The following is a 13,738-nucleotide window of genomic DNA, read 5'->3' on the forward strand; positions in this document are numbered from 1 at the left end:
TATCCATTCTGCCTAGTCTTCAGAACACCATGTGCTCTTTCAGCATTGTTTCTCTTCTTGCTTATATGTTGTATTATATTGAATGTCATGAAATGTTTGTCGAGTGCTGTTTACTTTATGTATTTTGTATATTTTTTATGGTTTGGAAATTGCTAGGAAATTGCTGATTCAGCAAATATTACTGCATTATAAAAATGAAAATAAAGTATGGAACTTAATTCACCAGATGCAGAAGAAATTACTGCAGTGAATTTAGAATTACGGTATAAGATACAGTCAGTACTGAAGTTATAAGTAGGATAGTAAATTACACTATAAACTGTACCCTAATGGAGTTGATACTCCACAAGCCTGAGAGCTTGAAATACAAGGTTTATGTTCTTGCATCTTGTCTACTGTTTTGCCCGTGTAAATAAACTGTAAATAAATCCTCTGAATTTATTTCCTCTCTGACATCATTTTGCTCTTTCTTCTATATGACATTGAAGGATTTTATAACACCCAACTATAATATTGGAATATATGTGATGGCAGATGCAGTAAGATGCAAGAAACATTGCCAAAGTAAAATTTTTCAGTCAAAGTACCACATAATAAAAAGACCTCAAAAAGCAACCTTAACTTGTTTCTTATCAAATTTGGGCTTGGTGGAAATGTAATGCTGACCCTGTTCAGACAACACACTAAGCCACAATGGTTAAGCATTTTCAGCTAAACATTATGGCTTAGCATGTCATGTGAACCATAACTTAGCGTGTTGTGTGAATCATTCCTAACCATGGTGGCTACATAACCACAGTTTAAACACGCTCACTAACCATTTGCTTCAAAGGGGTTAGTGGCCCAACCATGGCTTAGCATGTTGTCTGAACAGGTCCATCATGGTTAAGCAGATGGAAGCAGGTGGTGCGTTTACAGCCTACTTTTCCCCAACTCATGAGTTTCATTTACTAGGAGTAAGTTTGGTTAACTAGTGTGTCAACTTTTATTTAACCATGGTGAGAAGTAACTAGGGTTCCGAGTTAACACAGGACCTAGAATCATGGTTCAAAGCTGTTTTAAAATTCTGGTTAAGAAAAAGCTCTGACGCTTGTTGGTGCCACTGTACCGTAATTGTTTCTTGTGGTTAGGTTCAGTGCAAGAAATTTATGCTCTGACCATTCCCTGTTTTTCTGTAGCACTTTCTATTGGTATGGTAGCCTCATTTGTTTATAACTTGTAGACTTAAATTTTTTTATGAGTTCTTTGTTTAAAATATTCTTCAGTATGAACTTCTACTTGCATATTTATTTTATTACATTTCTATAATGTTCAAGAACTGAAGCTCCCTGAGCAGTTCATAAAACAAAACTTAAAACCATAAAGTACAATAACATTGTAAAACATAATATAAAAACCATTTAAAATGGAAACAAACTAAAGTAAAAACCCAGCACCAGTGCAAAGATCTAAAAAGACATTGAACACAATTTTTAAAGCTGAAGGACTAAAAAGCTTGGGAAAACAAAAGGAGTTTTACCTAGAGCTGAAAAGACCACAACATAGGTGCCGGGCAAACCTCTCGGGGAGTCTTGTTTTTCCCATCCTTCAATAATTTTTGCAATCACTTCTCAGTGGACTTCCAGTGAAACTGAGCAGTCTAAAAGAGATCCATGAAAGGTGCAATGAGACCAATATAAGTTGATGTAGTTTTTTTAAAAATGTCTTTCAAAATCATCAGTATAGTTGAATCCATAATGCAGTAAACCCTTCTGACAACTCAGCTTCCCAAAGATATACAAACATATGTTATTGAATTGGGCAGCACACAACAGACTGAAAAATGGGTCATCTGAATTTGCTGAGAATGAATGGTAAGTTGCCCAAGTGCATTGACAACTATAAACCTAAACACTCCTTGTGGAGTAGTTAACAATGCTTGCATATAATAATAAATAACAGATTGAGTAGTAGTTTGATGTCACATAGACAAAAACAAAACAAAACCGTGTGCAGATCAGGCCAAATGTAGAGAGGCTTTATTTAGAATTGGCCCCTGACTGTCTTCACAGAGATGAGCTTGGAGTTCTAGGATCAGCGTTCTATGCAGCTAGTTTCTCTTACTGTGGGGATGTCCTGAGAAAGCATTTCCTTACTTCTCCCAGAATGCATCCTGTCTTTCTAGATTAACAGTACAAAGTATGAGTCCTGCCCTTGGAGGTTCATGTATAGCCTACCATAGGTTTTCCCACGGATGTTGTATTACCAGGTGAAGCTGCTACATGTGTTTCTATTGCTGGTGGAATAAAAGTATGGGGCAACAATTCCAAACGGTGCCCTATAAAAACTGCACAAAACAGGTGGTGGTTTATTGTCAGCCATATTGCTCACATAGGCTGTATTATTTATGAAATTTATGTATTTATTTATTTATTGGCCAAAACAGTTGGCTATCCACTGTAACTGCTAATGACTTAAGAACATTCCGCTATATTTGTGAAATATAATTGTGGTTGTGAGGATCAGTGAGAAAATTCTCATGATTACTGGGCCAGTGCATTAAGGAATAGTAAAAATAATGATGTCAGTGTAAATTATAACAGTAACACTCTAACTGTAAGCATCCTGGGTGAGGCAAGTCTGTCTTCTGTATTGCATGTCAATTGGGATCTCATATTCTAGATTACACCTGTTGTTTCTGGGGCACAGATTTGGACTGACATAGATCTGTGATAGCCAAAATAATGTGTAGATTAGTTGTCTTCAGTATGATTTCTGTCCTGCCTACAAACTAAGTTCTGTTTCAGCCAGCAGCTTCATGTGATGCTGCTATGAAATTATTAACCAGATTCTGTTTTGCTTTTTAAATTTTCCTGCTAAGAGAGAATTATGTTGGTATGTGTCGTGTTCACGTGTGTGTGTGTGTGTGTGTGTGTGTGAGTGAGAGAGAGAGAGAGAGAGAGAGAGAACGATACTTATTCATGCAAGAAACTTGTGTGTAGTTGCATAAAATCCATAGCTTCTGCCATAATTATCTGTAGCTCCTGCCTCAAAGCAGTTTCCTTTGTAGTGTTTAATGGATTTTTGTAGTAGAAACAGTAATGTCTACCTGAATGAATATTATCTTACTTTAGGATGTACATTTTCTATACCATTTTTGAGTGTACGCACTAACAAAAAAGTATTGTCCAACTTTTTAACTTGACATTAAATTCTTTGGTAACCACAGGTTACCCGATGAATATAGCGGAATTGTAGTTCTCACATCCTAAGCTTTTTTTAAAAAAAGATCTTATCATAGTTAATATGTAAATAAGACTAGCTTCCTACAAAATAAAACTCAACATGGTAAGAAACTGAACTGATGAAAATCAAAACTTGCATGGAACTCAAGATAAGAGTCCAGTGGGAAACTGGCCAATTTAAGCCTTGGCATAGTTGCATGATTTTCTCTACTGTCATCAGTGTGTAGTGCTCTCCCATCCATCTCTTCTGGGTAAGCCTCGCAGTCTGTTCTGATTGGCAAGATTGAAGAAGGAACAGCAGGATAATTCAGGGATCCTGGCAGGACATCATGGGTATGCTTGTGCATTGCCTGCCCATGTTATGCTTGGTTCAGTTACTTTTACATTCATTGATATTTGCATTGTAAGTCAAATGCTTAGACGAGGAGAAAAGGGTTAGAAAATTGGAGATGAGATTGGTATGTGTCAGCTGGCTTGGAAAAATTATGTTCTTCAGTTCTCTCCAGACATGCATGTTTAGAACAAGGCATAGAGCTTTCTTTCCAAGGCAAGTGGGTCAGGTTATTCTTGCTACACTGAGTGGCAATTGTAATCTTATTGAAACAGCATACTCCTATGCCTGAGGTGTGGGTTTGCATCAACATAACTGGCTAGCTTTGTGCACATATAGAAGAAGAGTGGGCAGGTTGGAAAAAATACTGCAGCTATCCATCCTTCTGTTAGTGCTACAAATGGAGATGAAAGTGTAAGGATGAAATAGGCGACAGCAGCCTTGAGGATAGGAAACAGACAACCTGAATAGATTCTGTCTGGGTGTCCAGATCACAAAATATAAGTGCCTTAGTGTTATGCAGCTTTACTAAGTGAATTTAAAGAGTGTTTCCCCCCCCCCATTTGCTCTTTTTAGTTATGATGTAATAAATCACAATGAAAGGTGTATATTGGAATGAAAGTGCATGCACATACAAAAGTATACAAGATTCCTTATTAGCTAATAGTTTCATGGCGTTTCTTTTCTTTTTTAAACTAACTGGCCTTTTTAGATTCTTTATATGTTGGATTTATTGAAGGCTGGAATATGTCTGGTGTTTACTAACATGTCTCAGCTCATAAAATCTGTATTCTTTCATGACCACTTTTTAATGCTGTTTCTACAGTATCTTGCCACAGTAGATGGTTTGTGTCATACTGTGGTAATATATTTTAAATTATAGTAGCACCAGTAAATTCTGAAATTTTTCCACCATGGCTAGGCTGAATTACATTAATTAGTTCTATTTGGGATTTATATCAAATGGTTTGTGCTAGTTTAGTATGAAAACAATCAACCATTGCGATACTTAACCTAATGGTTCCCAAAATGTGCTTTCTGGTCAAGGGTCTTATAGGTTTGACTTAAACAGAACTCTACTGGAGGAAATCTGTTGAAAGCCCTTTTGAGGATGTTAGGGGTTTGCTGTCTAAATCTCATACGGTATTAATTGCAGTTCTCTTAAGGATGATTTTAGCAAAACAACAAAAACAAAACTCCAGGGAGAATTAACTTTTTATAATCCTGAGTGCCACGTTGTAAATGTAAAACTTATTACTTTCTGCCTGTGTCTCAAAACCTTATCAGTAGAGGAATATTTAATTTTATAAATTGAATTTTACAATATGTTTTGAATCTTCAGACAGTTCCAACTTGGCAATAAGCAGGAAAAAATACACATCAATTTAATAACTGGATGATGTTGGTGATCTTACTTTAAATTAACAAGAGACTTCATTTGTATGAACTCAAATCCACGTGAGGAGGTACATCATTAGAATACCATAAAACTAATTGCTGCATGATTTGTTGTCCCTCAGATTTTCACATTCGGATGCACTATAATCCAGTTTGCAGTTGAATTGTATTGAGCTGATTTTGAAATACGTTTTTTTTCTCTGCAGGCCCAGAATATTCCTCATCAGGATGGTTGCCTGGTACTGATTTACTGTGGCAAGCCGCAGCTGGTCCATCAAATGGTCGAAGTACCCATATCAGAAGGCACAGCATAGCTTCTGACAGTGGGGACACTGGCATTGGAACCTCCTGTTCTGATAGTGTGGAAGGTGAGTAATGATGCTTAAAGCAAAGGCTTTGTTTCTTTTATGGAAAGCAGAAAGAGGATATGTTCTGAAACATTTAGTAGTTGAGTGTTATATAAAATAGAGCTAAGTAAGGCAACTTGTTGAAAGAATAGTAGTTTTTCTAGTGACATTAGAGATGCAATACAATTCTAAGCATATTTACCCAGAAGTAATCCCCACTGTATTCAGTGGGGCTTACATCCAGGTAAGTGTTCATAGGATTGTAACCTTCAACAGAAAAGGCTCCTTTATAGGGCAAAGGAAGGTAGAGCACTGCCAGCCAGAGCCCATGACATACACACACATGCATACATATGTTTTAATTTCCCCCTCTATTTCCAGTTCCTTGATTCTGCCAGGCCTCACTTACTTGCTTCAACTTGAAGGGATGGCTGACATTTACATGCCAGAGCGAGGGAGAGAACCTCCTGTATTACTCACAATAATTCAAACTGCTGCATTTCTTTGTTATTGCTTTACGTGGATTTAGCTGTGCTTTTGCTGGTTTCTCTCAGGCCACAGCTAGACCTAAGGTTTATCCTGGGATCATCCAGGGTTCACCCCTGCCTGAGCACTGGATCCCCTGTGTGTCACCTAGATGAACAGGTTTGACCCCTGGATGATCCAGGGATAAACCTTAGGTCTAGCTATGGCCTCAGTCTTCCTCCAGCAGTTTTGCATCCTATTTTCTTGATCGATGGGAGTTGCTGCTATCACACTGACCAATCAGGCATGAAAATAAGAAAAAATACCACACATACCATGTGGCTGCTCATACGCCAGTAGTACTACAGGTTGTCTAGTCATAGTTTGCAGCAAAGAACATGGTTTTGGAGAGGGAGATGATGCAAAGCAAGCAAAACAAAGCAAAGCAAAACTACTGCTATTTTCCCCTGCATTAGGAAGGTGTTGTTATTTTTCAAAACTGTTTGTCCTACCCTTTTATAGTTTCCAATGCAAACAAAACTGCTGCAAACTTTCCTGTATTGGAAATACAGGAGAAGTGAAGCAAGGATATACTGTCCTGTCCTCCTGTCATTCCCAGTGCAAGCAAAATTGCTGTGAATGAGTGTGCATTGGGAACTCTGGGGAGGGGTGGGGAGGGAAGAGTATGAGTGGGTTAAAGTAATGCACCTGTCAGAGAGAGAGAGAGAGACAGGAGGGTGTGGGTGGGTGTGACTATGAGTGTATTTGGTGAAGGCATCTTTTCTGGGGCTTCGCTACAAATCCTGAGTAATTTTGGTTTTTTAGGCTGCCTGTGGACATGTACCCAGAAGAAAGCCCCATTTAACTCAGTGGGACTTACTTCTGAATAAACATATATTGGATTGCACTGTTAACTGACTTAAACAAACAAACATGTGAACTGTAGAAAGCCTTTAGCACATGTTCAGAGACAATTGGACTTCAGGTCCATTTTTGAAAATAGAAGACAGTTCCTTGCTCAGGTTTGGAGCCCCAATACCTTAAGGAATTCCACTCCATATACCTGCCTACGCACGTCCTAAGATCTGCAGGGGAGGCTCTTCTCAAGGTGCCATATACTCAAGGTGACTGGGTTTGCATGCTCGCAGTGGGGAAAGAAGCCATCTGTTTCCCCCCACCATTTGCATTATTCCCTGTGCTGGAGCGTGGGTGGCATGTCGTCCAAACCCAGCACCCAGTGCAGCGGGGGACAAGGAGAGGTGTCAAACCTACCCTACACCCCACTATGTGTAGTAGAGGTTGTAGGGTGGGTATGAAGTTTCTCCTGCTAGGCTGTGTGCCAAGTTTGAACAATATGTCAATCTGCACTGTAGTGCAGAAATAATGTAAATGGTGGGCTGGGAGCCTTCTCCGGTTGTGATGCCTCGTGTATGGAACATCCTCCCCATGGAGATGTAACTGGCGCTGATCTTGCTAGCATTGTAGTTCCAGGTCAAAGCATTTATGGTTTTCTATGTCTTTTAAGCTGGTAGGTCTGTTCTGTTTTTTATTGCCTTTTTATAGTTTTATGATTGTATTTTGTTTTGTTACATATTTACTGTTCACCACCCTGATACTTTGCTGAAGGGCAGTTTATAATTATCTAAATAAATAATTTTGCTTAAACAGATATTAGACTAGTACTGCTCAATAATGTATAGCGATAGTAGCTGTCACAAGATAAAGAATCAGTGATGTTAAGCTGCGAGAGAAAGAAAAAAAGGCAGATTTCGTATGAAAGATGCAAGATGTGACCATTCTTGTTATTGTGTTCTGTTTACACAATGTTACACAAAACAATCATGATTCAGAAATATACAAAAAAACAAACAAACAGGAAACAATCTTAAGGAACATGGGTGGGGAAGATGGTAATGCATTTAGAATATGCGACATAGAAGGAAAGCTTTAAGTATTTTAGTATGTTTAACTTAGAAAAAGAGTTTAAGGGTTGGGGGAACATGGTAAATATTCAAAATTTCTAAAAATAAAAATTGAGAAGGGCAAACTCGGATTATTGAAAAAAAATGAGAAATGGGAGCCAGAGGTTGCGAACCAGATTTTAGTCTGAGTTTGAGTTTAGTTGGCATCAGTAAACAATTCCAGACCTTAAGAACAGTTTTGCAGCCTTCATCACTGCAGATATTAAAGAGAAAATGAGCTGAGCACCTAGCTAAAATGAAAATATGGAATCATGACATGTGGGTCTCAGCTTTGCCAGTCACTGCATCAATAAGGGAACAATCCTATGTCCCCTAGACAGCATCTGGGGCCGTTGCTAGACAAGGGTTTAGCCCAGGCTGAAACCTGGGCTCACCCCTGTGCATGCAGATGACGCACAGGGGATCCCAGGGTCAGGCCGGGCTAAACCCTCCCTTGACCTGGTATAACCGGATCCACTTGTGGCCCAGTTTTTCCGCAGCCCTGGGTTGAGCCCGGGGCTGCGAAAAGTCTAGCTGGTTCAGCGGCTTTTTCCGACTATGCGGCTTACTTGCGAGTAGCCGGGAGAAGCCGCGCACTGGGCACAATGCTCCATAGGAGTGCTGTGCCCATCAGGCCAGGGGCGAGGGAATCGCAGGGGGGGAGAGAGATGGGGGCCGGGGGGGGAGCGGAGCCAGGGGGGGAGATCGTGGCTGGGGTGGTGGTGAAGGGGGCATCGGACATGGCGAGCGGGGGGGGGCAGCGGGGGGCATCAGACATTGTGGGGTGGAAATCGGGGGCAGGGGGGAACTGGGAACCCTTTAGTTTTTTAAAAAATGACTTACCTTTTCATTGGTGTGCTCCTGCGCACATGGCCCCTTTAATTTTTTTTAAAAAAATGGAGGATGCGACGGGGCTTTCCTTTCCCCATTGCGTCTGACGTGTGGAAAGGAGAGACAGCCCGCGCTACTTCTAGCGTGGGCTGGCTGCTCTTCCCGCATGGATTCTGAGGTAGGTCTAGCAAGGCCCTGGGACGACGACGACATAGGTTTGTTCAAATTCCTGGCTCCGAGCTTTCCTGGCTCTGAGCTGGGAGCCAGGAAACCATACTCCCAAACTCATCCCCTCATCTCTGGCATGGAGAGAACTGAGCTGGCTATCCTTCCACACTTGCAAAATGGAAAACAGAGTGAGGAAAAAGGTGTTCCTGGTATTAGGAAGGAGACTAGGGAATTGGGGCTACAAGCTATCTCCAGCCATCCCCAGTCTCTTTCCCTCCTTATCCCTGAAGACTCCGCTAGATGGGCGTAATTGCCCGTCTAGCTAAAATGCAGGGCAGCAGAAAGTGGAAGTGAAGATAGCTTCCATGCTACAGCTGCTCTGCATTGGATACTTGGCAGCCTCTAGTTCAGAGGATGCTGACTATCTTCATAGGACTGAGCCTTATATGACTAAATATGCAATCCGATATACGTCCACTCAGAAGGAAGGCCCATTCAATTCAGTGGGCCTTACTCCCAGTGAAGCGTGTATAGGATTGCAGCCTAAAGGTTTTAGTTTACTTTGGCATATGCGGATTGCTGTGTTGCATGAACGATGAAATGATCATATGACAACTTGTCTGTGCAGACTGCTCCGTTTAGTATTGATTGTGTTCCTTCAAGGCGTGTTGTTGCATGGCACAATGCAGGAAGAGTCTTCAGTTGGCTCTAAAATCTGGAAAGCCCCGTCATTTTTAGTGGTTTAGACTATGGGCTTATCTACACCAAGCTGAATATTGCACTATGAAAGCAGTATATAAAAGGCAGGAGCCATAACAAGCAGGATATAGCTGTATGAAAGCGGCATATGGGATGTATCAATGGGCCCCAACAGTTGTCTGTGCACTTCAATACAGCTATAAAGCAGCACTTCAATACAGCTATAAAGCTCCTGTGTTTTATATACCACTTTCATAGTGGAATATCCTGCTTGGTGTAGGTGAGCCCTATGTGGTTCTGTTTGACCTACTCTTGTTAATGATCTTTTTGTCCTTTTTCCACTTGCAGTGGAAATAAGCCTCATTATCAGTTCTGCTGATGCAGTTTATCTACTTTGTTTTCATGCTGTTGTTCTAAACCATCTTGCTGTTTTCCTGTCTATCTGAAGTTGTTGCATTAGGCTGTTTTTCAAAGGGAGAGGAAAACCTTATGAGACAAAACAGGAACTTCACTCTGAACTCACTGGATTGCCTTTTTGTCAACACTGACTAGGCTTTGTACACCATCTTTTTTGAGGAAATGTAAAGATGCAGAGTCGGAAACGACTGAACGAATAAACAACAAAAAAGATGCAGCATAATTCATTATGTAATTTAGATGGGTGGCCAGGAAGAATTTTTTTTCAAAGTGATAACCCAGCCATGTGTTCTCAGTTGCAATGCAGGTATTATGCAACTGATGATAGAAGTTGCTATAGAACAACTTGGCAAATTGTGATCATTGCAAGAATGCAGGGGAAAGAAATTCCACTGTCCAAGGTTAACAAAGTATGTGTTAGTTTCAACCAACATCAGTATTGAGTACTACTCTGATTTTAAAATAGTATGTTATCTGCATTCTGAACTAAGGATTTGCTTTGTAACATACAGAATTTGTAACAATACACAATTCAAGAAGCGGTCAGTAGCACAAAGGTTCAATCACAGAGCGAGGTTAGAGGCACAAGTCACTAGAATTGGTAGAAGACATTATTTCCAGCAATGGCTACACTAATATTGCAGATTTATATTGCCAGAGTTTCCTGAGCCCCATCCAGGGCTCAGCTGCAGTTTCTTATAAATCTTTCTCCCAAGGAGTCCTTTCCTCTTGTGGAGTCCTTCTTTCTATACAAGCACTTCTTAAATGAGTCCTACTGGCCTGCCTCTTGATGTGGCAACACTCTTGGGGGCTAGGTGGTTCACCTATGGTCATCTCCCCTGAGGGCCAAAGCTCCCCCAGGTCTCCTGCCATGAATGACTTGTTGGTTTTGCCCATCTCTGGGAGCTCTAGCTCCTCCTCAGAGGAGGAGGATTCCTCCCGTAGGGGAATGCCACATGTTGGGGATTTTTTCAAAAAGAAATGGCATAAGTGAGATCCACCAAACCTACCCCCTTCCAGAAATGAGCATTTCTGCTCGTTGGGGCATTGCCCATGGAAGTGCTAAACTTCCATTGCACACAGATGGGCAAGAATGGATATTGCCCTATGTTGTAGGTATACTACTGTGTAAATTCTGCAATGTAAAGTACTCTTGGGGAACCTTTATATCCCCACCTGATTGAAGGAAGGTGAGCTGAAGTCACAGATGTTGCACAGTTGAAATTACATTTTCAGGTCTCCAAAGCTACAAGAGCTCTTTGCTTCCTAGTCTTGCTCAACAATTATCAAAAAAAGCTTTCCCCTATTCAAAATTCCATAAACACTTCAGAGAGAGTGAGTTAGCTTGTCAAGTCAAAATAATTTATTTCAAAGCGAAAAATCCAACTCACTAGGGTAGGAGGGAATCAGCTGGGATTATTCCCCCTTCCCATACTTTTCTGGCCAGAATACAACTACATTTTTGGACTAAAAGTGTATACTATAAAATTACAATTGTCCAAAATCTAGTTATCCAAAAATGCTAGTTCTTTTATTTCCACTGGCATTTCTTCCAATATAAGAACTGCAGTATCTCAGCCACAGTAGGCGTTATATAGTCATTTAGTGACAGTTCTATTTTTTATTTTAGTTCATTTGTTTCTGCAGATAGACACTATACTTGTTTCAAGTGTCTCAGGATGCAGAGTGGTAAATAACAAAGGCAAATAGACCAGGGCCTTAGCTAGACCTAAGGTTTATCCCGGGGTCGCCCCTGCCTGCTCCCAGGATATCCTGTGTGTCATTTACATGAACAAGGATGACCCTGGGACAATACCGGGATAAACCCTAGGTCTAGCTAAGGCCATAGACTAGAAATAAGTACTCTACAGGTAACTCATCATCATCATCATCATAATACGGTTTATTCTGCTTGAACTTGCTCCATTGCTATTTTCCATTGAACAGAGAAGTTGTATATCCTAAATAGGAATTTAATTCTTCTTCTTGTTATTCATAAAAGACCATAATGAGAAACACAATGCCAACAGGAATTTTTGCTTACAAATATACTTTTGCTGGGTGGTTCCCACTAACATCAGTATATCTTCATTCCTACTCACCTTTCTTAGAGGAAATGGGCTAGGCACTAAAGACTATAAGAATTCACTTGAAGGAGAAAACTGATTTGCTTTGGATGACACAACAGCTTATCTTGGGTTAATTAATGCGGCTCATGCTGTCTGCCATTATGAATATGCAAGCCCCAGCTGAGATTTGCCATGGCTTGTGATGCAGTCTGGGCAGCTGGAAGTTATTATTATTATTTATTTATTTATTTATTTATTTATATAGCACTATCAATGTTATTTGAGGGTTAAACAACCCTTGCATAATAGGTAAGCCCGATGGTATAAAGCTAGGTCTGGAAAACCAAACCTACTTTCTTTAATTGGAAGCTGCATCCATTTCAAAGATATTCAAGGCGGGGAAGAACCCCAGAAGAATTTTTGAAACAAAGCATTAAGTTGTTTAAAATATTTGTCAGGTATAAGTAAAAGAATCCCATGCATAACATAAAGAATTTGAGGTATAAGGTTCATCTTAAGTGTGTTTACTTTACCCCACAGACTCAACTTTAATGGTCCCCATCTGTCTATATCTCATGTAATCTCACTAATCCATTTATTTAAGTTTATTTTGATCAATTGAGATATATCTCTTGGAATGAGTATTCCTAGATAGGTGATAAAATCAGGGCACCACTGAAATCGGCCATTAGCCAACACACTAGGAAATATACACTTTTTAACCTCTTCGCCTCACACCCTTCTCCTCCATATGTTCTGAAATGGATCAGTGATACTGCAGGAGGAAGAGAGTAAAAGGAGGGAGTTCTCTACTTCTCTTGCTCATATGCTCTTTTGCTGGTCTCCTTCCTTCCCCTCCTCCATGGCATTTCAGTCAGCCTGAGGTATATTCAGATATACCTTCCGATATATGCAGAATGGCTCGGATGTGTGGAAGCCATGTGTGGAAGGATTGTGCAAGTGAGAATAGCGGCATTCTTCTGCTTTGCTGTGCATTCCCATTTCTCCCTCTGTTTCTCTCTCCACTATATCCTTCTTCTATCTTCTTGCCCAGCAAAAGAAGTGTGAAGTGGCACTGCCGAGGGAATCAGATTTGTCCCTAAGTGCCACCTTAATGTAATTTTTCATTATTTATTCAAGCACAACTCACCACTAGAAAATTTGATTTCATAGCAACAAAGTTCTGTCAGGGACAAACCAGTGAAGTAAATTACTGAACAATAATTTTAAATATGTAGTTATGATTATTACTGCACAACATCATTATAACAATTTACTATAGGTAATGTTAATCTTCACAATACTGGCACTTCTTGACATTTGCATTTTCCACAATTTCTTGTGAGCAATTGTCTAAATGTGTTCCTTTTAGTGGTATATGCATATATGGCTTTGCACAGAAGACAGTAAAAGGTCTGTAGGTGGAATATGGAAATCATTGGGCAGAAACAACTCTTCTTGTTGGGGACAAGAAGAGTTGTTTCTGCACAATCTTCTAGAATGTTAGCTCTCGAATACTTCAGTGCTGTTCACAATGTAAGAAATATATTTGATGTGAAACGTAATTGCTCCTCACATGAAGAGGGGCATTGATTACTACCACACTGGTTTTAGATGATGACCTCTTTGTAAATAATATTCTAATCAGTATAGTCAAACTCCTCTATATACTTATGTGATTTGTTTCTCTACTGGACATGGCTTATCATACATTAAAAGTATAAGATTATAAAACATTATGCATTAAAGGTATATCTAAAATATTGATAATCCCATTTGCTGCTGTAGTTCCAAGATTTAAATGTCAGTGTACGCAGCCTGGATAGTT

At 40.0% G+C, this 13,738-nt stretch overlaps 1 protein-coding gene across 3 annotated transcripts in view; it reads left to right on the plus strand.

Annotated features, from left to right (window-relative positions):
• The window catches only part of CEP85L (centrosomal protein 85 like), a 393,742-nt gene that overhangs the window by 15,007 nt on the left and 364,997 nt on the right, over window positions 1-13,738 (plus strand). For all 3 annotated transcript variants that reach the window (XM_063124727.1, XM_063124726.1, XM_063124728.1), the window contains one exon: window positions 5,160-5,321. In XM_063124727.1, the coding sequence (XP_062980797.1) occupies window positions 5,160-5,321 (162 nt within the window). The remainder of the gene's footprint in view (window positions 1-5,159; window positions 5,322-13,738) is intronic.

Source organism: Elgaria multicarinata, chromosome 4, assembly GCF_023053635.1.
Source record: "Elgaria multicarinata webbii isolate HBS135686 ecotype San Diego chromosome 4, rElgMul1.1.pri, whole genome shotgun sequence".
Lineage (NCBI taxonomy): Eukaryota > Metazoa > Chordata > Lepidosauria > Squamata > Anguidae > Elgaria > Elgaria multicarinata.